At 40.0% G+C, this 24,366-nt stretch overlaps 1 protein-coding gene and 1 long non-coding RNA gene across 5 annotated transcripts in view; one reads left to right on the forward strand and one right to left on the reverse strand.

Moving 5' to 3' along the window:
- The window catches only part of LOC310847881, a 256,151-nt gene extending 239,159 nt beyond the window's left edge, over window positions 1-16,992 (reverse strand). The window contains exon 1 of the long non-coding RNA XR_014566062.1: window positions 16,215-16,992. This is a non-coding gene — a long non-coding RNA (uncharacterized lncRNA). The remainder of the gene's footprint in view (window positions 1-16,214) is intronic.
- Window positions 1,813-23,690, forward strand: LOC310847869 (mitochondrial glutamate carrier 1-like). Of its 4 annotated transcripts, none has more exons than XM_083746045.1 (10): window positions 1,813-1,971; window positions 15,578-15,748; window positions 17,000-17,125; window positions 17,591-17,646; window positions 18,149-18,239; window positions 19,061-19,179; window positions 21,119-21,320; window positions 21,410-21,564; window positions 21,859-21,934; window positions 22,589-23,690. In XM_083746045.1, exons 2-10 carry the CDS (start codon window positions 15,729-15,731, stop codon window positions 22,746-22,748), a joined length of 1,005 nt encoding a protein of 334 aa, XP_083602171.1. In that variant the 5' UTR covers window positions 1,813-1,971; window positions 15,578-15,728; the 3' UTR covers window positions 22,749-23,690. The 4 variants fall into 4 exon arrangements, with proteins under 4 accessions (XP_083602171.1, XP_083602172.1, XP_083602174.1 ...); XM_083746046.1 differs by having other exon boundaries at window positions 1,817-2,036; XM_083746048.1 differs by having other exon boundaries at window positions 1,817-2,036; window positions 15,617-15,748.
- Window positions 23,691-24,366: the final 676 nt, after the last annotated feature.

Consider the following 24,366-nt stretch of genomic DNA (forward strand, 5'->3'; position numbering starts at 1 on the left):
ATGCACCAGTGTATCGAACTGCAGCCAGTAAGAGTAATTGAGCAGTAGGAATAAACTTGCACACAACCACAGCAAGTTTTCAAAGGGGTGGGGGGAGAACACTTTCGACACAATTTTATTGATAGACAATCTTTCTGTACATATTATGCTCAAATTGGCTCGCATTCTCTTTAATAACAGTGACAAAATAAATAGATTCAAATGGTCCAGTACAACCTACAATATAAAAAAACAAAATATTTTGGCATGAGGCAAATTGTTTTAGGATTTCTGTTGTTGTGGAGCATTAACTTATCCCGTGCTGAACATAGTCCATCTTGCACCTTTCACTCTCTCACCTCTGCAGATTTTCCTGGAATAGAGGCATACATAGTAATTGAAAACAATGTGCCTTTTTGCACTGCTGCTTCATTAGCAGCCCCAATAGGGGCTGGGGAAAGGGGAGAAAGCCAGGGAAAAACGGAACATTATATGTAAGCCATCCCTTTCTCATTTCTCCCTCAGGCAGTACAGAGTATCAAATAACGCTGAACTGAAGTTGGTCTTGCACTGAGGTATCTGGGCTTGTGCAACTGAGATGAGCAACTGCCTGCCCCACAAACCAAGTTCCTGAGCAGTTTCACATTACTTCTCTTGGAGAGCCCTATAGCTTTCTCTGCTGCCAAGATACAGCAGGAAGGCATCGGTGGTTCTAAAGCAGGTTTGAGGAACCTTGACTCTCCACCTCTCATCAGTCCCAACAAGCATGGCCAAAGGCCGAAGGTGACGGGAGGTGTAGTTCAGCAAAATCAGGAAGGCCAAAAGTTCCCCTCACATGTTCTAAACAGAGATGTAACATAACCATAGCTGCCAACTTTTCCCTTTTCTTGTGAGGAATCCTATTAGTAACAAGGGAATTTCTCTTTAAAAAAGGGAAACGTTGACAGCTATGAACATAACTATTTATCTGAAAAGTAGCCCTTTTCTTTTATCCTAGATGTAGGCTGACAAGGTAAAAAAAAGCAGGGCTCCACCGACCCCCAAGAAACACACACATAAATAAGCTCCATCCATGAAACATTTATTTATTTATTTATTTATTTATGAATGAATGAATGAATGAATGAATGAATTGAATTTATATACCACCCTATATCCGATATATAAATTCTTGCCTGCATCGTTGCACCGGCTCAAGTGGGTGCCTTCTCATCTTACATCTTCAACCCAGCCAATGCACCTTCAGCGGAAACTATTCCCAAAATATTGGCAGGTACATTGCAGCAACATTAGACAAAGGAGTGCACAAGAAAGCAGGAATACATGTGGACTTATAGCAGCCCGTTCAAACGGCTCTGCTGGTTCTGAGATCATGGCAGCTAGCCTTGTTGCCAGCCACCTGCAGAATGAAGCCATTGATTGATTGATTGATTGATTGATTGCTCACCAATCAAAACACACACAAGCCGCGCCTTTAAAATTTGCTCCAGGCTGAGGACCTGGAAGAGCGGAGCTACGAGTGCAGAAGGAAGTTAGGAAGGAGTGGGGCGCTGAAAGGAAGGAGATTAACGGTGAACGGGCTGCCAATGTAACCCATAGTGTATTTTGAGCAGCGCGCCTTTACTGCCGGCGACTGAGGGGGCGGGGGGAAGCGTGCGAGCCCAGCCTCTTCCTACCATTGGGTGGATTGCGGCAGCTCTGGCCAATCGCAGCGCGCCTTCTGTAGAGGCGGGAGACGCACAGCCGGCTGAGCGGCGGCGGCGGCGGCCGTTCTTTCCTACCTGCCTGCCAATGGAGCGGCGGCTGGGTGAGTAAATGCGTAGAATTTGAAACCGAGAGCCGTTGGCCGTCAGTTGACCCGAGGGGAGGGACAGCTCGTGTTGCCTGGTCACCGCTCCGTTGCCATTTGATTTCAAATACCTACCCCCTCCTTGGCATGGCATATAAGGGCTAATAATATTCATGGCCAAGGGTGGCTCCTTGAGATAAATGGTACTGAGGGGCAGGGATATGGGCAGGGCCGGATTTAGGTTTGATGAGGCCCTAAGCTGCTGAAGGTAATGGGGCCCTTTATATGTCCAGCTGTCCTTTGTCAACAACAAATTGTCTGTGTTTTTTGTGTTGAATATGTGCTATACGGTATGGTAATTTATGGACCTAATGGGTATCTAAAGCCATTTGCACATAACAAAATATATATTTTATCAAAGTAATTGTTGAACTGGAATACAATTAAGAAGTATATTAATAGTTGAATACAGTTAAGTATATGAATAGTGAAATTATTAAGCTCTAACTTAAATTGATTTTTATTCATAACGAACTTAATAATGCAAACACATTGGCATTTGGAAATAACAAAAATGCCTTTAGAAACGCAATTTACAAAGAATCATCTATTTTAGTTGTTTTTTATCTTATATTTTGGAAATGTACATCCAGGTTTTGTTTTTTCTTTAAATTTTTTTTGGGGGGGGCCTAAGCTATAGCTTGTTTTGCTTATGCACTGGATATGGGTACATGTATTTGTGTTAAAATGCCCTTTTCTAGAGCTCCTGTGTCTCACTGAACTGCTGGCTGACAGGCGGAAAAACAGATGTTCCTAATGCTGCATTGATAAAGCTGCACTTAACTCAATTTTTATGTCTTCTGTGCAGCTGTGAAGAGTGGCGGGGGGAATATAGCGCCCTTTCTTTGAAGCCTCTTATCTGTTTGTCAGCGAGAGGGTGATAGCCACCCACATAATTTCCAAGAGAAGGGGTGGCACCTTAAAACTACCTCATTTATTATGGCTATTTTTTGTGGGGTATAGTCCATCAGAGGCATGGTGTTTGTGAAATGGCACTCTTCCCCATCCACCACCAGGGGATGAGAAAAGGGGGAGAAGCAACATAACCACTAGCCCCACCCCACCCCATGTACATTCTGTGCAGACCTCTCCCCACCCAACCTCACCTTCACTGCTTGGGAAAATAAGAGGAATCAACCACAAAAGGGTAGTGGGGCTGGTACCGTTTTTTGTTTTTGTTTTTTTGTAAACAGTATTAAAGTTGACAACACAAACCCCCTGCCATTGCTTTCCCCTGCATGCCTTTAGTTATTTGAGCCCTTAGTTATTTGAGGTTCCCAGAATGGCTTGCATAAAACCAGGTGGATTAGTAAAACAATAAAAGCAGAACAGTTAAGCGCAATTAAGACCCTACTGTGGGACTTACTCCAAAGTCTGCAATTTAAATGCAGCTTTAAATAGCATGGAAAAGCCTGGAGGATGTAGAAAGTATCAACTTTTTTCAGAGTCAGAAAGGTTTCAGAAAGAGACAGAGTTAAACGTGGTTAAGAAAGTAAAATACCTAGGGGTGATCATAACAACAAAAAATTTGAATTTATTTAAGCACAACTATGAAAAGTGTTGGATAGAAATTAAGAGAGATTTAGAAAGTTGGTCAAGACTGAAACTTTCCTTGTTGGGTCGAATTGCTGCTATAAAAATGAACGTATTGCCAAGGATGCTGTTTCTATTTCAAACTTTACAGATTGTGGATAAAATGGAGTGTTTCGGGAGGTGGCAAAAAGACATTTCTAAATTTGTCTGGCAGGGCAAAAAGCCCAGAATTAAGTTTAAAATACTAACTGACGCTAAAGAAAGAGGGGGGTTTGCCCTGCCAGACTTAAAGTTGTACTATGAATCAGCAGCTTTCTGCTGTCTGAAAGATTGGCTGCTGCTTGAAAACACTGATGTCTTAGATTTGGAAGGATTTAATAATGCTTTTGGATGGCATGCATATTTGTGGTATGACAAGGTTAAGATTCACAAGAATTTCAAGAACCATATTGTAAGGAAAGCAGTGTTTAATGTCTGGACAAAATATAAAGACTTATTAGAAAATAAGACCCCAAGGTGGTTATCACCTATGGAAGCTAAAGCTGTGAAAAGACCCAATATGGAGGTCAAATGGCCGAAATACTGGGAAATATTAGAGAGAGATGGAGACAATTGGAGATTGCAGAGTTTGGAGAAACTAAAAGACAAAGTGCGAGACTGGCTACATTACGCTCAGATTAAAGAGGTCTTTAAACTGGATAAAAAGTTAGGATTCCAGGTGGAAAAATCGAAATTGGAAACAGAACTGTTAGAACCTAAGACTAAGGTACTCTCAAGAATGTATAACTTGTTGCTGAGGTGGAATACACAGGATGAAACGGTTAAATCAGCTATGATAAAGTGGGCACAGGACATTGGCTATAATATTATGTTTGCTGACTGGGAAAAGTTATGGACCACCGGTATGAAGTTTACGGCATGTAATGCCTTAAAAGAAAATATTATGAAAATGATATATAGGTGGTACATGACCCCAGTCAAGCTAGCAAAAATATACCACTTGTCAGACAATAAGTGTTGGAAATGTAAGGAAACTGAAGGAACGTTCTTTCACCTCTGGTGGACCTGCCCCAGGGTTAAGGCCTTCTGGGAAATGATATATAATGAGCTGAAAAAGGTATTTAAGTATACCCTCCCTAAGAAACCAGAGGCCTTCCTTTTGGGGATTGTTGGCCAGAGGGTGTTAAAGAATGATAGAACATTTTTTATATATGCAACAACAGCAGCAAGGATACTCGTCGCTAAATATTGGAAAACTTAAGATTTGCCCACACTGGAAGAATGGCAGATGCAACTAATGGACTACATGGAGTTAGCAGAAATGACTGGCAGAATTCGAGACCTGGGAGAGGAAGCAGTGGAAGAGGACTGGAAGAAATTCAAGGACTATTTACAAAAGCACTGTAAATTGTACGAGAGTTAAGAAGGATGAGAGATTTGAAAACAACTGGGCACCATAAAATTTGGTGAAAAGATTGTGAGAATGAGTGAATTTTATGAGAAAAATAGTTTTTGAATAAATATTATGGTAAGATTAGAGACTTAACATCTAGATAAAATTATTCAAAGTTAGGGACAAAATATTGGAAAAGTGTACAATAAGAATGGAAACAAGGTGATAATTTGCTGGTTAAGGTTCTATAAATTTGGAAAGTAGGAGTGAGAGACGTGAGGGAGTCCAATAATGAAGAGAAGGAACATTGTTTGTATTCTGTTATGTTGTCTTTCTTCTTTTTTTCTTTTTTCCTTTTTTTCTATTGTAATAAAAAATCTTCAATAAAAAAAATAGAAAGTATCAACTTTTGCCGAAAAGAAAAGGACACAGAAATGTGACATGCAAAAGTTGCTTCCGGCGGAAGCGAGCTCGTAGCAGGAGGGGATTTGCCGTGAGGAAAAATCCCGAGCTATTTCGGGGGAGAGAAGGGGTGCCTAAGGGCGCAGAGGCCCCCCAAACTACCTCTGGAGGGTGTCCAGAAGGCGAGGATCCCAGCAAGACCAACAGCGGTTCGCCCGGCCGTCAGGTAACTTCAAAAAGAAGCGAAGAGTACGGCGGAGCTGAGCAGCAGGTCATGGGAAGCCATTTCCTACCCCCCGAGTAGCGAAGCCCCGACCCTGCCGAGAGAAGCGCACCGCTCTCCAACAAAAGAAACTTCGGATTAAATTAAGAATACGAACAATTTAAGAATAAGAAAAATCCGGGGGGAGAAACAAGAGAACTGAGGAGTTCAGTCTTTGCCCGGAATCAGCACGGACGCAAGGTAATTCACGGAGCGGAGTAAAAGGAGAGAAAATGCCCTAGCGATGTTTCTTTGTTTCCCTGAAGGACTTTAACTTATAATTTACAAAGTAACCAAAGGGAAGGACACTCAATATCAATATCAGTATTAAGAGACTGTTTGACTTAAACAGGGGACAGAAAGTACAATTTATAAGCGGGAAACACTCAATGAACTGAGGGAGGTAAAGAAAGGAAACTCCCTCTCTAGGCAATTAATGAGCAAAGAACAAAGAACAAAGCCAATGAAAGCGGAAGAGAAGGCTCCGACGCCATTATAGAAACTGAAGCGTGGCGACTAACAGCTTCTAATAATTAATGTACTCTGATAGCCTGTACTAAAGTAAATTATTCCTACTCACCAGCATATGAGGGATTTCTCTGAAACGGGGTTTCAGTGATGTTTGATGGAGACAGTGTGGAAGCTTGGATGCTCCCGTCGGAAACCCCTCCTCTCTTCTACAAACTTTACAAAATCTGCTATTAGAACAGACGACATCTAGTGGAGTGAATACAACACTGCAACTGGCTTTACTTTCTGTTCCTCTTTCCTTCCCCTTCACAGACCTTATCTATTTTTGTGACTTCTGAGGCTATGGTGATCCACCTGCACCCTCATATGACGTTCAACTAACAGGATCACACCTAATATTTAACAGACAGACTTTACCTTGATACCAGCGTTTTTTATGATTACTTTAAGTCTCTTTTTCTCCTTTCTGGATTGGGAGGAGGAAGAAGACTGAGCTAATACCTGGAATAGCCTGAATAGAGGCAAGAAGAGGTGCAAGAAGGCTGCTGACCTACTGAAAATATTATTGGACTATATTGGTTATAGTGTTATTATTTGGGGTCAGTGTAAATTTAGGGGGGGTGTTTCCTGTCAGGATATTTGATAGTGTGCAGTGCGTGGATTTTGTAATTGTATTCTGGTGAGAATGTCGAACACAGCAAAGAGGGGGGAGGGGGGACACCTTCTGAAAGAAAGGGATCGAAGCAAGAACAAGACTTCAAAGCAGACATACTAAGAATGTTTGCGGAAATCAAACAAAGTGAAAAAAATTTAGAAGTAAAACTAGAACAAGTAGACAATAAGATAGGGAAAATGGATAAAAAGATGGACGAAACAGTCAATGAATTAAAAGGTCAAATAAAGGAAGTATTTAGGAGAACTCAGGTAACAGAAGAGGGGTTGAAAAAGACGAGAATAGAATTGAAGGAGGTAAGACGTGAGGAGGAGAGGATCAAAGTAGAGCTATTAGAACTAAGCAAAGCGCAAGAAGACTTGAAAGACATAATTGCTTTGGGACTTCCGGGTCGGCGCCATCGCCGAATGGCGGGCTCCCTCCGAGCTCCGGAGGGAGCCGGCTTGGCAGGGGCTGGGTCCTACCGCACCGGCGATGCGGGGACCCTTAAAAACCACAGCCAGATTGAGGCCGTGGACATGGAGACTCGGCTGGCACCGTTAGCGCTCTCCCGACTCGTGAAGGAGCCTTTTTAAAGGCTACGGATCGGGTGCCGGGGAGAAGCGTGGTGCTTTGAGTTCTCTGCTATCCCTGCCGAGCGCAGCCGCATGCCATCCGGCGGAGAGCGCTGACTTCTTCTATTGAAAATTCGGCTCTAAAGAAGAACCCGTGAGTAATTGGAATATGGACTAAAAAAAAAGGGGATAAATTTTTAAAATTCGGAGTGAACGGGGGAGGTGGAAAAAAGGAAGTCAGCCCACCCCTAAATTGTAGAAGAGCCAAAACAAAGGACTGGACAACTAAGATCGAGTGTAACCTTATCTTGCCGAATCAGCAACTTCGCGAGGGAAAATTATAAGATTGAGCTGGAGGAGAAAAGTGGAATTGTTTTAAAAAAAGCAACCCCCCCGGAATCCCTGGAGCGATTCGTGAAACTGCCTGGAGAAAAGTGATGGAGGTTTTGACAGCTGTCAAAGAGCTGTCAAAAAGGAAGATTAAAATAGAGACTTTGTTATGAGGACTTTGCCGGTTATATTTGTTACAAATTGAATACAAACTGTTTTAAATATCGGTCAACAAGCTACTTGGTCTGGTGGATGTGGTTCTGGAAGGGAACTTTGTTACTGCAATCCACCTAGAGGAGCCGAGGGATATTGCATGTGTTTTTCACAGGAAATCTGAACAGTTGAATGGAACTTTTAATCTCCTGGGAAACTGCAGGAATGGAACATTATTTTGTCTACAGAGGTCTACACACTACAGGAAACAATGGAACTATTTGTTGGAAAATGATGCAATGCTTTGCTCCATGAATAACAAACCTCTGCAGAGACACTAGAAACTTTTGGAAAAAGAACATTTCTGTGGGAGAACAGAGAAATAAAAAGGAGGAGAATGATTGATAAGAACAAGGAAATAACAAGAACTGGACAGAACTGGGGGAACATTTGGGATATTCAGGTTTGACAAGCTTATGGATACAAGATTGGAGTTTTTACTCCTGGATATAAAAACCTGGATAGAAGAAATGGGCCCTTATTTGATAGACTCCTTCTACGATTGGACATCCGTAATTAAAGACTGGCAAAGAACCGGAGGGACATAGTGTAATGTGGGAACTCCAGGAAGATATTAGAAGTGGAGGGATAGGTGAAACGCAAAGGGGAAAGAGGGGAGGGAAAATTGGAATCCAAAGGCTGTAAAATTATTATTCATATTTATCTTAATTCCATCTGTACTATGTTTGAAAGGGGGAAACTCGTGGAAGGGTATAGATCGATCTTAGGGGATGAGAATTTGGATAAATTGGGTTATTGATGAAGAGTGTAACTTGGGGATAAGAACTTGTTGAATTTAATTGCTTATTTGGAAGATTTGGAACACAAGAGGGGGTAGGGAGGGGAAGTCCTAGTTATTGGCGAAAAGTTTATAGATTGGATTTAATTTGTTTTGATTTGTTTTAATTTGGAAAACCTTAATAAAAATTATTATAAAAAAAAAAGAAAGACATAATTGCTTTGAATGAACTAAGATTAAGGGAGGTTAACTTAAGACTTAGAGCAGTGCCAGAAAGACAAGGAGAAAACATTAAAGAGAATTTGATTGTAGAATTAGCCCAATGGATGGAAATACCAATAGAAGAGATGGCAAAATCAGTTCAAACGGCATTCAGATTAAAAATAAAAACAACCAGAGCTAAAAAATTTGTAGGAGATTGCCTGATTATATTTAAAGAAAAGGAAATGAGAAATATGATTTTGCAAAGAAACAGAGAAAAAAGATTGTGCATTAATGGGAATTATATAATAATTTTCAAAGACTTACCAATTAGAATTTTGAAACGTAGAGAGCCGTATAAAGTATTGGCACAGACGTTGAAGAAAAATAATATAGAGTTTAAATGGGAGTATCCGGAGGGCATCTCATTCATGTATAGAAGCAAGAAGCATAGTTTGGTTAAACCAGAAGAAACTAGCAAATTCCTAAGAAAATATAAAGAACTGAGACTAGAAAAAGAGGAAGACAAAATAGGAGAGGCAGCAGGGGGTGCTGAGGAAGAGATAGAGGAGGTAGCAGAAGGGTTAAGAGGAGAAGAAGAAGAACAAGAGGAAGAAGAATTAGCTGAAATATAAGAAAAGAAGTAATTTAGGTAGGTTCAATCACCATGGTATTAAAGATTTGGAGTTGGAACATTAATGGGATAAACGAGAAAAAAAGGAACAAAATCCAACAAATCTTGAAAAAAGAAAGTGTAGACATTATTTGCTTACAGGAGACCCATATAGCAAGAAGACATAAAAGAATTCTGATAAATAAAACACTGGGAAATGAGTTCATATCATCTGATAAAGTCAAAAAAAGAGGTGTGGTTATTTATGTTAAAAAACAAATTGAGGCCCAGCAAATCTTTAAAGATGAAAACGGAAGGATAATGATGGTACAAATTAAATGGCATGGACAAAACGTAATTATAGTAGGACTATACGCTCCAAACAATAATAAATCCGAGTTTTATAAAACTTGGAAGAAAAACTAGCTGAATACGTAGATCAAAAAATGATTATACTCGGGGATATGAATGGGGTGGTCTCACTAGAAATGGACAGACTCAGAGATGGGGGGGGTAAGGAAGGGAAGTTGCCCAGAACCTTTTTCTCATTGGTTAAAAACTGTAACCTAATAGATGCCTGGAGACTTAGACATCCGCTGGAAAAGCAATTTACGTACCACTCTGAGCCTAACCAATCACTGTCCCGAATAGATCAGATCTGGGTCTCAAACGAACTAACACCAAGAATTATACGGGTAGAGATTCAAGCCAAAATAATATCTGACCACAACCCAATAAAGATGGAACTGAAAGGTCTGGAAGAAGGTACTTTTAGATGGAGACTGAAGCATTATCTCTTAGATGACCAAGATATAGTTGAAAAAGCGCAGAAAAGGATGAAAGAATTCTTTAAGGATAATATGAATAAAGGCACCAAAACTAAGGTGGTATGGGATGCGGGTAAGGCAGCGATGCGGGGCTTTTTTATTCAGCAGAATGCCATTAAAAATAAAGGAAGAGATAAAGGGAAAAAGGACATTCTGAAACAGATAACGGACCTGGAGGGGAAATTAGTTAAAAAACCTAATAATAAGAGAATAAAAGAAAATATTAAAGTACTGCAAGCCCAGTATGCAACAATAATAAATAGGGAAGTAGAATGGAACATAAAAAAACTAAGACAAAGAACGTTTGAGTTTGCGAACAAGTCAGGGAAGCTTCTGGCATGGCAAACCAAGAAAAGAAAGGAACAAAGCACAATAAATAAAATTGTAGCGAACGGAGAAGAAATAACTAACCCCAAGGAAATAAGGAAAGTTTTTCTGGATTATTATAGAGGATTATATAAAAATAGAGAGAGATTCAACCAGAGAAAAATAGAAAGATTTTTGAAAGATAAGCAGGTTCAGAAGATTCCAATAGAGAAAAAAGAGCAATTAAACACCCCAAAAGAGACAGAAGAAATAAAATTAGCAATTAAAGATTTAAAAAGAGGGAAAGCCCCGGGCCCAGATGGCTTCACGGCAAGCTACTATAAAGAAATGGAAAATACTGTACTGGCACCACTGAGAGAAGTAATGAATAATATTTTGAAAGAAAAAGAAATACCAGATACTTGGAAGGATGCTTTCATTACTTTAATCCCAAAACAAGACTCAGATCTGTCGCAAGTTAAGAATTACAGGCCGATCTCGCTGTTAAATGTTGATTATAAAATTTTCGCAGGAATACTGGCAAGTAGAGTTAAAAACATATGGTCAGAATATATCCATGGAGATCAGGCGGGCTTTCTGCCGGGCAGGCAAATGGTAGATAATATTAGAAATATAATAAATTCCATAGAATACTTGTCTGCCAGGTATGATAAGCAAGCCGTAATGATGTTCGTGGATGCAGAGAAAGCATTTGATAATAGTACTGGAAGTACTTCTGAACTCAATAAGACAAAATAAGAAAATAAAAGGGATTAGAATTGGTCAAAATGAATATAAAGTTAAGGCGTTCACAGACGATTTAGTAATAACAACAGAAGACCCGCTGAACTCAATAAAAGAGATACTGGAAGAATTGGAACAATTTGGTAAGGTGGCTGGTTTTAAGTTAAACAAAAGAAAGACTAAAATAATGGTGAAGAATTTAGATTCGAAGGCAATTGAGGAATTACAACAACAAACAGAAATAGAAGTGGCCAAAAAGGTAAAATATCTAGGAATATGGATAACCCCGAAAAATATAGACCTATTTAAGAATAACTATGAGCAGGTATGGAAAGAGATAAAAAAGGACTTGGAGAGGTGGAGGAAGCTGAGATTGTCATTCTGGGGTAGGATAGCTTTAATTAAGATGAACGTTCTCCCGAGAATGTTATTTCTGTTCCAGAACTTACCGATAATCAAGGGCACTAAGATATTTAAAGAGTGGCAAAGAGGAATCTCAAAATATGTCTGGCAGGGCAAAAAACCAAGGATTAAGTTTAAATTGTTAACAGAAGCTAAAGAAAGAGGGGGATTCGCTCTGCCAGATCTGAAATTATATTATGAGGCATCGTGCCTTTGCTGGGTGAAAACGTGGATAAAATTGGAAAATAAGGAACTATTAGACCTGGAGGGGTTCGACAATAGAGCAGGATGGCATGCGTACTTATGGCAGGGGAAGAGGAAGCACAAGGGTTTCGCAACACATATTTTTAAAGGCCCTCTAATGGAAGTTTGGGAGAGGAATAGATTTTTACTAGAACCTAAAGTACCACACTGGCTATCCCCATTGGAAGTTATGAGCGTGAAGAAAGTAAACATGAGAGGTGATTGGACAACTTATGAACAATTGTTAACAAAAGTAGGGGGGACATGGAAACTGAAACCATATGACCAGGTTAAAGAAAAAGTCTATGATTGGTTACACTATTTCCAAATAAACGAAATGTTTAGACAAGACGTTAGAGAGGATATGCGGATAAAGAATCTAAATTCCAGACTGAAATAATAAACTGATTACAAAATTCTTTCTAAAACGTATAATATGCTATTAGAGTATAACTTGATAGATGAGGAAGTGAAGTCTGTGATGATTCATTGGGCAAGGGACATCGGCCATAATATATACTATGAAGAATGGGAAAAACTCTGGGAAAAAAACCTTAAATTTACAGCTTGCATAACGTTAAAAGAGAACCTCATGAAGATGTTTTACCGTTGGTATATAACACCTGCAAAATTAGCAAAAATATATAAAACTTGCAATAAATGCTGGAAATGCAGGGGAAAAGAGGGATCCTCCTTCCACATGTGGTGGGACTGCAGAAAGGTCAAAGGCTTTTGGGAAAGTGTATATAATGAAATGAAAAGTATATTAAGATATAACTTTGGGAAAAAGCTGGAGGCTTTTCTGTTAGGCCTAGCAGGAAGTGATATAAAGAACAATGACAGTAAATTCTTTTAATATGTAACAACGGCCACAAGGGTCCTATTGGCTCAAAATTGGAAACAACAGAATATACCGACGCTTGAGGAATGGAGAGCAAAACTACTAGAATACGCGGAGATGGACAGATTGACGGGGAAAATTAGATATTCAAAAGACCAAAGGTTCATTGAGGACTGGGGGAAATTTGTGGAATATCTGGAAAATATAAGTGAAGGTCAGATAACGCTAGTTGGGTTTTAAAAAGCTCTGTGAAAAGGTTGGAATATTGTCTAAAGAGAAAAAGAAGGAAAGAGAAAATAATGTCAATATAAGCTAGGATTTGTGTGAATTTGTTAAATTAGGGTATGGATGATTTCAGGGGAAGCTGAAGGAAGTCTTAAAGAAAGAAATCTGCGATAACAAGGTGTAAACTGTTTTATTTTCTTGTTATGATTTAAAAAACAATAAAAATTATGCAGAGAGAAAAAAGAAATGTGACATGCAGCCTGTCATGACGGTTTAGTGATGGAGAGTGCTTTATGTGTATAACTGTTGCCAGGGCATGGAGCTGTTAAAAGGCCCAGGAGACCTGCCAGAAAAAGGCTGTAATCTTAGAACAGTATGCAGAGTATATGGACTAGAATTACTGGGAGCATTTTGTAAGATGCAGGTTGAGAGAGCCAGTACTTGTATGTAGACCATCTTGGGGGAATTTGAAGGAAGCAGCCATGGACGGGGTTGGACTAAGCTATCATTGCTGGGCTCATTGCTTGCAACCCTGTACATGGCATCCTCTGTTGTACTCCCAGCAGAAAGTCTGCTGGCAAAATACTTCAGAAAAAATACTTGACTAGAAAGTGCTAACCAATTCTGAACCAACTACTGTTCTAACTACAGTACTTCCTACTTCTGCCTCCTGCTGATGGAAGGAGTGAAATTTCATGCATATAAGTGTTAGTGTGTCTCTCCCCGCCCAAATTGGTAATGGCCCAGAACTGAGCCTTGGAACCAGCTCAGAACACCCTGGGCTTGCCTTGCATTCTAGAAGTTGAGCCCCATATCCATTTCTCATTAGTATTCACTTCTGTTCTGATGAAAAGTGGCTTCAGAGCACAACAGCATCTCATCACTTTCCTGCTTCTTCTACAGTCAGTAGCTTCTCCAAGTTTTGTGTATTGTACGTGCTCTGGGGTGTATGTGTTAGGGGAGGTACTTCTGGTGGGGGACAGGTCCTACTGCTTCTGGGGTAGTTTGTCCACCTTTGATCTCCACCCTGCACTCAGCTCTCACCTGTGGCTCCTAGAAGCTGTCAGAATGCAACAATGGCCACACCCCAGGAACAGCTTCAACTGGCCAGCTAAACCAGGTGAAGATAGCCAGTGGGTCTCAAACCCTCCATCCATCCAGAGAAGCAAGAGTCTTTATTGGAGTTCAAGGACATATTCCAGCCAGGCAACAGCGCTCCAGGGGAGATGCAGGGCCACCGAGGGGTATGGCCAAGGGAGAATTTTAGGGGCTAGGTAAAGAAGCCTGGGGGGCTGCATTCAGCCCCTGTGCCTAAGATTCCCCACCCTGCTCATGTGGTATGTTGTTTCTTCTTTCACTCTCCAACCAGTACTATTTTGCAACTGGCTCCAGTTGGTGGACTTCAGGATTTTATTCTTATTTTTATTTTTTAAAAGGTTGTGCAACCCTGAAGGTTCCCACCCCTGAGCTAAAGCACACTGCACAGACAGAGAGAGTGAATTTCATATCTTACCTCCCTTGGAAGTTGAGAAAGAGTTTCAGGAGCAGTGGAATGTGATTCAGCGGGTTTCAGGATCTCACATATCCAAATAATTGCATTTTAAATAATATTTTGCTATGAGCTTTATTTATTTAATTATTTGTGGTGCATGTGTTTTTAGTATTGCTTTGCTAAATTGCACCATTGTGGGAATTTGGTACAAGAAGAAATGACAAAAGAAATATGGGATGAGCAAAGCAGAGATCACTTTTCATTGTTTTTCTTAGGCAAGAGTAATTATATAATTACAACTACCTTGAGCAGTCACAGGAAAGGATAAATCAAAACTGTCGCTCTATTTCTTTGCTGTTGTACAAAATTAAAGAGGCTTTTAGAAACTGGAGACACCTTAATGCCGCAACTGAAATTTCCCTGTGGGCTTTACAGACTATGCGTATCAGATGATCGGATTGTAGGCTAATAATATCTCACTTTTTGTGCAACATACTCTTCTCTGATGTTAGTAATGGGAACTCTACCTCCGGGCTCGTCACTGCTTCTTGGTCATTTGCTCTTTATTGCATGACACCCCCGGTGGGCACTGGGAATCCCAATTACTAACTTGGCTGCCCATGTGATAGTGGCATTGCTCTGACACATTTTAGCATGGTCTTCCATGGAAGCACTGGTGTGTTGTCTCATCATGGGAATGGGGAACTCCAACTACTAACCTGGCTGCCCATGTGATAATGACATTGCTCTGACACATTTCAGCATGGCCTTCCAGGGGTACTTTCCATAATTGCCCTAGGAAATATTATTAGTATTTTCTTCCTCTTCACAGATATGCCCATTCCTTGAAGTCATGCAATGCAATCCTGTGTATGTTTATACAAAATTTGCTTTACTCCCATTGAGTTTAGTAGCACTTCCTCCCTAGTAAGTGTTTTTGGATTGCAGCCTAAGTTACTATTTTTTCATTTGTGCTAATAGTACATTATGATTTTAAATTGTTTTGTGCATGACTTCTCACCCTTAACCCTATGTCACTAAAGATACCATCTTCCCTATAATGTCACAGTTCCTCAGTCATTCCTACATCAATATAATATATTTCAGTTGCATCTCTTACGGTATAAATTAATCACCTAGGTATTAATAACGGATGATGACACTTGGTGTAACAGTAGTGGTTAGAGGGTATTCTGATTTGTCATACTGAATTTGAGATGCTGTGAGCTGTTTGAAATGCCTGTATGGTGAAACAGCCAATGAGATAACTTTGGATTATTTATAGGACCACTGATGGATTTTAAAGCTTCAATTCACTCTGCAGATATTAGACAGAATTGTCTCCTTGAGGAACCAACTTCTCACCATCGGCAGCTTGTATTACTTACTGACCAAAAAGATCTTGGAGCACTTTTTCCTTTGTAATCCCAAAGAAGATGGCTGAGAAACAGATTAGGTATGTGTGCTTCCCAAGTTTTTAGAAATATAGTGAGCCTCAAAGCAGGCATTGGAGAAACAGTGCAATTGATTTACAGAATGAACATGACAACAAATGCTGCAAAATGAAGTATGTAAAATGTTTGGTTTTTTATTTTATTTAACTTGAGGATGGCCATTTGTCCAGTCTAATTTTAATTTTATTTGAATTAATTTTGGAATGCATTTTAATCGATTGTTTATGTATATTGTGTTTTATATGATGTTAGCCGCTCTGAGCCCAGCTCCAGCAGGGGAGGGAGGGATACAAATAACTTTCTTTCTTTCTTTCTTTCTTTCTTTCTTTCTTTCTTTCTTTCTTTCTTTCTTTCTTATTTGATCAATAGTTTTATAACAAATTTCAAAGACCTGTTTTAAAAAATATTTGAGATTAAATTGCAACAAAGATGTATGTAAGAGCAGTTATAATGGTTATTCTTACATACCTCATAATAGCTAGAAGTATATATACTCCTGAAGAATAACTTCATGTGGTCTGAAATGTAGCAGGGCAGCTCTCTTCATTCCATAAATAGTCTCTCTTGTCTCTCTAGACAAGGTGGAATGAGAGACCCAAAGGAACCAGTCTGATTTGACATGGAATAGAGTAAGGGAGGCAAGAAAAGAGAGATTGTTGTGGCAGAGAGTCATAAATGTAATGCAAGGCTGTGCATATGATGCAGCCCTAACATGCAAGAGTCTCGGTATGATGTGCTTATACTGAGCACATAAGAAGCTCTTTGAGGGATGTACATACATTAAACACATACTTAGAAACACTGCATGTTATGGACTGTATCCAACACTGCATGAGTGGACTTCTGTTTGTACAACTGGACTTCTCCCTGTACAGTCCAAAAAATACATTGTAAAAGGTCCCCAAGACTCTGGAATAGATTTTGAGGGTGAGGGGACTGCACGGGAAAGGAGAAGAGAAGGAAGTTCCATTGTGTGAGTGGAACAGCAGCCTTGGCTACAATCCTGTGTTTTTTCATGTATGTCACAGATGTGTACCATTGTTGCATATGAAGTGTTCTAAAAGCTTTATTGTAGCAATGCTGAAAGCAACACATAGTCTGTGGACAGTCTCAAAGAAGCCAGAATTTGGTGCATCACAGAGCTGAATTTGATATAAATGAAATAAATATACAGCATAACTCTTCTCCAGCCCCTAGTTCTGGAAATTCTTGATTCAATTGCATACAATGGAATTCTGTTTTCTCTTGTTCAGTTTGCCCGCTAAACTTATTAATGGAGGAGCTGCAGGGATCATTGGCGTTACTTGTCTATTTCCAATTGACCTGGTTAAAACCAGGCTACAGAACCAGAGAAGTGGACAGCAAGTCTACAAAAGCATGTAAGTGATCACGAAATGTATTGCATCTAGATTGACTTAATATTTGAGCAGCTCTTTCACCATTTGCAAGTACCTACAGATAGATGTAGGTGTTGGGAAAGTAGAAATCCACAGTTATTAATGGAATGATTCCATCAAGTATGGGTCTTTATTTGCATGTATAAAATAAAGAATAATGTACCGGTGAATGAAATAAGGTAAATAGAAAATGAAAAAATTACGGTAGCCTCATTTTGGATACTAGAGAACAACAAAGGTTATAAATAAGCAATTATAAGTTGTATTTAAATAGCTATAATGAGGTTATTTTATTTTTCTTCATAAAATACATATTATTAAGGCTTGATATGATTTTTTTTTGTAGTATATATTACATTGGTCACTGCTGCTAAGCTCTAATATCAAATATGACAAGAGTGTCTTAGCAACAGGTAATCTCTGACTATAGTGTTGTATCTTGATCAGGTTGGATTGTCTAATGAAAACACTGCGTTCAGAAGGCTATTTTGGAATGTACAGAGGTAAGTCTTTTCCTTGTTTTTGTAACTGGCTGTAACTAACACAGTTATACTACTTCATGATAACTGGGGACTTATTCATTTGGGTCTCAACCATTATGATTAGGGACTCATCTTGAAAGGTCAGAGCTGGAGATCTCAATGTATTTACTAGTTAGTTAGCTGCATTGTTTCTGGAGCTTACTTTTAAGTAAACATGCATAGAGCTGGCTGTTCAAAGCTCAGACATTTGAAACAAAGATGTGCAAAATGAGATGCAGTCTGCTCACACAACAGGATTTCCATTTGTTCTCCTTCTGCTACAATCTGCTATTGCTTTTAAGATTAGAGTTTTGTAAATGACTGTATAACTCCAGTAGTAGTTTCTGGGCTATTTCAAATAACTTTGAAAACTGGAATCTGAGTCCCTGTCACAATAAACGATGTGGGATACCTATAATCAAAATATATTTTAAAACAAAGAAAATCTAATTTCAATTAAGCTTAAGTATGTATTTATTTTTAGGTGCAGCAGTGAATCTGACCCTTGTAACACCTGAGAAGGCTATCAAACTGGCTGCTAATGACTATTTTAGGCACCTTCTTGCCAAGGATGGGTATGTTAACTTGAGATACTAGAGCTGTCTCATTTGTACCGTACATAAGTTAAGTCTGTGTTCATTGCGGATTCCATTACGTGAATGTGACAAATTGTGCAAAGCTCATTAAACAGTTTTTTTATCACCTTTGAGAGCAGAACGAACAATAATATGTTTATAGCAAGGCATGCAATATCATGAATCTTCTGAATAAGCAGAAGACAAATAATTATTGAAAACAGAAAGCAAAACTTACTGTGCGCTGGATAAACTACTTTGAAGGGCCAATGGGCTGGAAGAACAGTTTATCTTTGTGATGCACATAATCTAGCTCGTTCTCATGACTTCTGCAATGCACAATTATTTGTGCATTTCTATCCCAAGCCACTCCATCATTTTCTTGATCATTGCTACCTCCCAAGTTCTTTTGCTGAACTTTGTCAAAATCCAGATATTGCAAGGAGGATAATATGTATGTATTAAGCACATCTTTAAAAACTTCATGATTTCAATAGCTTGCTGCAGGATGGGCAGGGAAAGGGAGGGAAGATCTAACACAGAGCATTGACAATCCAATATGCAACTCTATATGGACTGACAAAATCTTGTGACTTTGATTGTAAACATAAATATTATAATCCTGTGTCCTGATGGGATATTGACTGCAAGAAGCTATTGTGTCATTTTTCAATGGGTTTGATTCTCAAAGCCCCTTGCTAGTCTGAACATAAACTATGTATTTCCTTTATACAGCCTTTTCCTTTTCTTGGGTATTGCATGCTTGTATACTTTAGTGTTTAAAATAATAACTATAATAATAATAACTCTTTTTATTACAGGGTAGCCCTTTCTTTATCTAAGGAGATGATGGCCGGTTGTGGTGCTGGAACCTGCCAAGTTATTATCACCACTCCAATGGAGATGCTGAAGATCCAACTTCAAGATGCAGGACGACTAGGTAACAGTTCTTGCCTATCATCTCTGAGAACAGGTTCTTGGATGTTCACACAAAGCTAAAGTAATGGACCCCTGGATGGTTAAGTCCAGTCAAATTTGACTATGGGGTGCAGTGCTCATCTCCACTTTCAGGCTGAGGAAGCTGGCGTTTGTCATCAGACAGCTTTCTGAGTCATGTGGCCAGCATGACTAAACGCTTCTGGCACAACGGGACACCATGCCGAGTGCCAGAGTGCACGGAAATGCCATTTCATACAATAGTCCAGTTCACACGTAACACTAAGCCAAACTATCAACATGTGGGTGTGCAAGTACTCATGGTAACAATCATGGTCACTTCACTCTTCCCCAAGTCCTACTACTGCTAGGCTACCTGAGGCTAAGCTAAGGTTTGGCTTAGCATTACTTGTGAACCTGGGCTTGTAGTCTGTAACAGGAGACAAACTGCAACTCCATGTTGAGACATAACACTAAGCCAAACTAAGCAGGACCCAGGGGAGGAGTTAAGTAGCTGCAGTTTTTGCTGCAAGTACTGAGCACATATGCACACACCATGATTTGGCTTGGTGTTATGTACAAACTAACATGAACTGTTGAACAAGAGATGTTCAGTTTGGCATAGGTTTCAATTACCATTAGTTTTGGCTGTCATAAGCGAGGTCAGTAGTAACTTGGTGGCTTGTAAAACAAGAACAGGGATTGGGAATAATATTGTCCCTACCCATAGTGTGTGTGTGTGTGTGTGTGTGTGTGTGGCATGAGTAAGTGTCTGGTATTTTATCTCATCCTGCTATGGATGGTGGCTGCAGAAAGTTATGTACCATAAGGGATCATTTGAATGTACTGCCTAATTGACAAGAAATGGTAATCTAAGGCACAACAGTGCTTTAATCAGTTCCAGAACTCAGTAATGCTTCTAAGTTATTGAGACAGATAAGTGAAAAAATAAGTATCTGTACTGCGTTATCTTTATAGGAGCAAAGTCTTATGTAGGCTATTTATGACCCAGAAATATGGAACACTGTTAAAGAGCAAGGCAAGACACCAGAAGTCAGCACATAAGCTAGAGCTCCCTGCTGTGCAATCAGGATTTCAGATTGCAGGGGGAACCTATGTGCATATAACAGACTCCCTTCTTTAGACCTTCCCTCAGCTCATAGATGGCAAGGCCAATAGGCATGGCCTGTTCCATGTGGTTGTATCAACACTTATCTTTTGCCCCATGCTTTCCAGGCACAGGTCTGCACTTTAAAGCTCTGTGCCCAAGTGCTTCCCCCCACCCCTGAACTTTTCCGCAAAAAAACACACTATTTAAAGCTGAAGCACAATGAATGGCAATTTAGGTTCTCAACAGATTGTTGTTAGCTCCTATTCAGCGGTAAAGAGCAGGTTTTCACGGTGAAGGCTCCAGAGCAGAAAAGAAAGTACACTCAAACCTTGGCTCCCAAACGTCTCCGTTTTGGAATGTTTCGGCTCCCGAAAGCTGAAAACCCGAAAGTAAATGCTCCAGTTTTCCAACATTTTTCGGAAACCAAACATCCGACACAGCTTCCGCTTGATTGCAGGGAGCTCCTGCAACCAATCAGAAGCCACACCTCGGTTGTCAAACATTTCGGAAGCCGAACGGGCTTCCAGAACGGATTACGTTGAAGAACCGAGGTTTGACTGTACTTGGATACAGAGCTTTAAACCACAAGCCACACCTGGAAAGTGTGGAGGAAAGGTAAGGGTGGATAAGCCGTTAGAATGTCCAAATAGTGCTTATGTTTCACTATCACAGAGCTGCTTATAGATTCTGATACAGGAGTTGAAGGGATTTCCAGGGATCAGACCTTCAGGTAATCAGATTTAGAATGCATCTCAGACTTGTATATATTCAGGGTGAAATCATAAATTTCAGGTGACCAATGAGCCTGACATATTTTTAATTGTGCTTTCAGCATCTCAGCAGCTTGTGAGCAGAGTTCCTTGTTCATCTCCTGGGTGCAAGCTTCTAGCTGTCAGCCCTGTTCTAGCCAGAGCATACAATGTAGGACCAATTGCCTTTCCAAGGAGGATATCTGCCACACAGATAGCAGTCGAGCTTCTGCATACCCAGGGCATTAAAGGACTCTACAAGGGTCTTGGAGCCACCTTGCTGAGGTAAGGATGGAACATCTTGTCCTTCCCACTCCCAGCCCAGTTTTTACAGTATGTGGCTTTATAAAAATGCAATAACTCTTGTGTTCTAGGGATGTCCCATTCTCGGTCATCTATTTCCCACTGTTTGCCCATCTGAACAGAGCAGGACACAATTCCCTGGAAGAGAAAGCCCCTTTCTTTCGTTCTTTTCTTGCTGGTTGCATGGCTGGTTCAGTGGCAGCTGTGTCTGTCAATCCCTGTGATGGTAAGAGAAGATTTATATCTCATCTCTTTTGTGTTTCTGTGTTTCATGTATTTCATGCTTCTCCATACAGTAGTTATAGGGAAATACTGGGAAAAGTGGATTTCCTTGTGAATCTCTGGAAGCTACCCTTCCATCTGTTAGGGCTTTCTGTATAGGGAAGCTTTTTGTCTTCAGAATAACACAGTGCTTTAATAAATTTAGAAAAGAACGAATTTTAATATGCTGTAGTCATAATGTTCTCAGGCTTGCCTGCATTAGTCTTCTAACCTGGCAAACAATATTTTTATTTTGCAGTAATAAAAACTCGTCTTCAGTCAATGGGCAAGGGAAGAAACGAAGAGAGTTATAATGGAATTATTGATTGTGCACGGTAAGTAATAAAAGCACTGTGAATAACTGACTGTTCAGCCAGAGTGTAAGCAAATATTTATAATGTTAAACAGTATGTCAAATGTGGAGGAGGTTTCCTGTTTGAGAAGACATGAAAAGTACTTATGTGCATTCACACTAGGCCTTTTAAGCTGATCTTCAGACATATGAAGGCAGTTTCCCCTAATTTGCCACTGTAACCTCTGCAGTCAGAAGGCAGCTGTGAATCTGATAAAAGTAGGAGTAACTGATTGACCCTAAGCACATGGCTATAGCATTTGAAAGCTACTTCCAACATGTTTTATCCTGGAATATGTGCTGAAGAAGCAGCTGTCAAATATCACAACCATTGCTTGAAGTATAACCATACAGAAATGGTTTTCAGCAGCTTCCATATGGAAGCTATACCCTTTGAATTGGCCATAAACCTGTAGGAATCATGCCAATTTCTGGTGTGTTCCTTTCTCTTTTAAGACTTCTTTTTATAGGGTGAGAGATGAATTACAGCCGCAGGAGGGAGTCAGGTCTTCAAGCTTTTGGAAGGAGAATGCATAGAGATTTTTGGGTGAATGTTCAGATCTGGACACAGGAGTTGTGAAATGATAGATGCAGAATTTAGTAGTCAATATATCTGGTATTGTTTTCTCTCTTTCAGGAAACTTTGGATGAAGGAGGGTCCCTTAGCCTTCCTTAAAGGGGCTGGTTGCCGAGCCCTGGTCATTGCACCTCTTTTTGGTATAGCTCAAGGTATTTACTTTATTGGTGTTGGAGAATTTCTTATTGAGCTATACCAGTATGGAAGACTTTCTCCCTAGACTTCCTCCTTGTTCTTTGGACTTACTGGAATGAATCCACAAGAATCACCAGACAAGACACAAGAAAACAGAGAAATTTCAGATTGAATTATCAGTGTTTCTTCTGTCAAAACTTAGACTCAAAGCCAAGTCCACCTGAGCTCATTAAATGTTATCAGGTTTTGGAGCCAGACTGACTAGGCACATAGTTCTCTAATGGTGACGTGTCTCTTTTTCTTATGAAGTAAAAAGCCAAGAGTTGTGACACAGTAGGACAGTCATCTGAATATGTAGAATGCAGGATGCATTCTGGGAGTTAGAAGATTGAAGCCTCTGGTAATGGAATGGCAATGGCTACTTTTTATTAAGCCTGGCTATGGGAGGATATGTCAGAAAACCTTTTTTTATGAGTGGAACAGGAAAAGAAACTTTAAACAAAATTATTGGGGGAGGGCACTTGCAATCGTTCCAAGCATGTTAACAAAGATTTAAAAAATGGGAACAAATTTTGTGAATTTTTTATATATCTGTCTTTTATAACTTATAACTTTACATAGAGTAAAGAATTTGGTTCCTGTGGTGACTGCTAAATACAGAGCAATGTAATACAATACAAGGGTTAACAGGTGAAGGAAGCAAGGTAGGCTATCAACCTAAAGGTTTTCAGAAATGCTCTCTGGAACCTAGTTATAGGGACTAGCGATCTCTGTAAGCTACATGTTGTGCAGATAAACTGCTAAGCAGTTTTTCTTGGGCTGTTGCAGCTATGTTTTTGTAAAGCTATATTGTAGGTTTTACTGTTCATAATTAACTACAAAATTTCTCTATCAAAGGTGTGTGTTTTTCTAATGAATTATAAGATGGTCTCTAGACATACCATGAATAATGTGTTGGCAGCGCAAAAATGATCATTTTTCTTTGCTCTTATCCTGGCACAATAAAATGATAAAATGGTTCAGACCAGTTCTGTGTGTGTTGTCTTTCCTGTGACTTTGCTAAGTACCCTTTGCTATTTACATGTGTTATTGACAACTTGGGTGAAACTCTCTATTTTTCTTAAATCGCTTATTCTTCTATCGTCACACATTGTTGCTGAACAACTTGGTAGGTTTCTGGAGGAAACATCGGCATTAGATCCATTTCAGTCCGGTTTCCGTCCTGGTTTAGGGATGGAGACGGCTCTGGTTGCCCTAACAGATGATCTCCGTAGACAACTGAATCGAGGCGGGTCAGGACTGCTGATCCTTTTAGATTTGTCAGCAGCCTTTGACATGGTCGATCATGATCTTCTGGACCACCACCTCGCAGACGTAGGGATACAGGGCATAGCCCGTAACTGGTTGTGCTCTTTTATCTCTAGTCGGGGACAGAGGGTGGCACTAGGGAGGGAAATGTTGTGCCACTCCTTGGTGTGTGGAGTGCCGCAGGGCACAATTCTCTCCCCGATGCTTTTTAACATCTTTATGCACCCTCTTGCCCAGCTTATCCAGAGCTTTGGGCTGGGCTGCCACCAATATGCTGATGACACTCAGCTCTATCTGCTGATGGATGGCCACACCGACTCGGCCCCGAACACACTGACCAGATGCTTGGAAGCTGTGGCTGGATGGTTTCGTGGGAGCCGATTGAAACTAAATCC

Source organism: Podarcis gaigeae (assembly GCF_964106915.1).
Source record: "Podarcis gaigeae genome assembly, chromosome: 6".
Lineage (NCBI taxonomy): Eukaryota > Metazoa > Chordata > Lepidosauria > Squamata > Lacertidae > Podarcis > Podarcis gaigeae.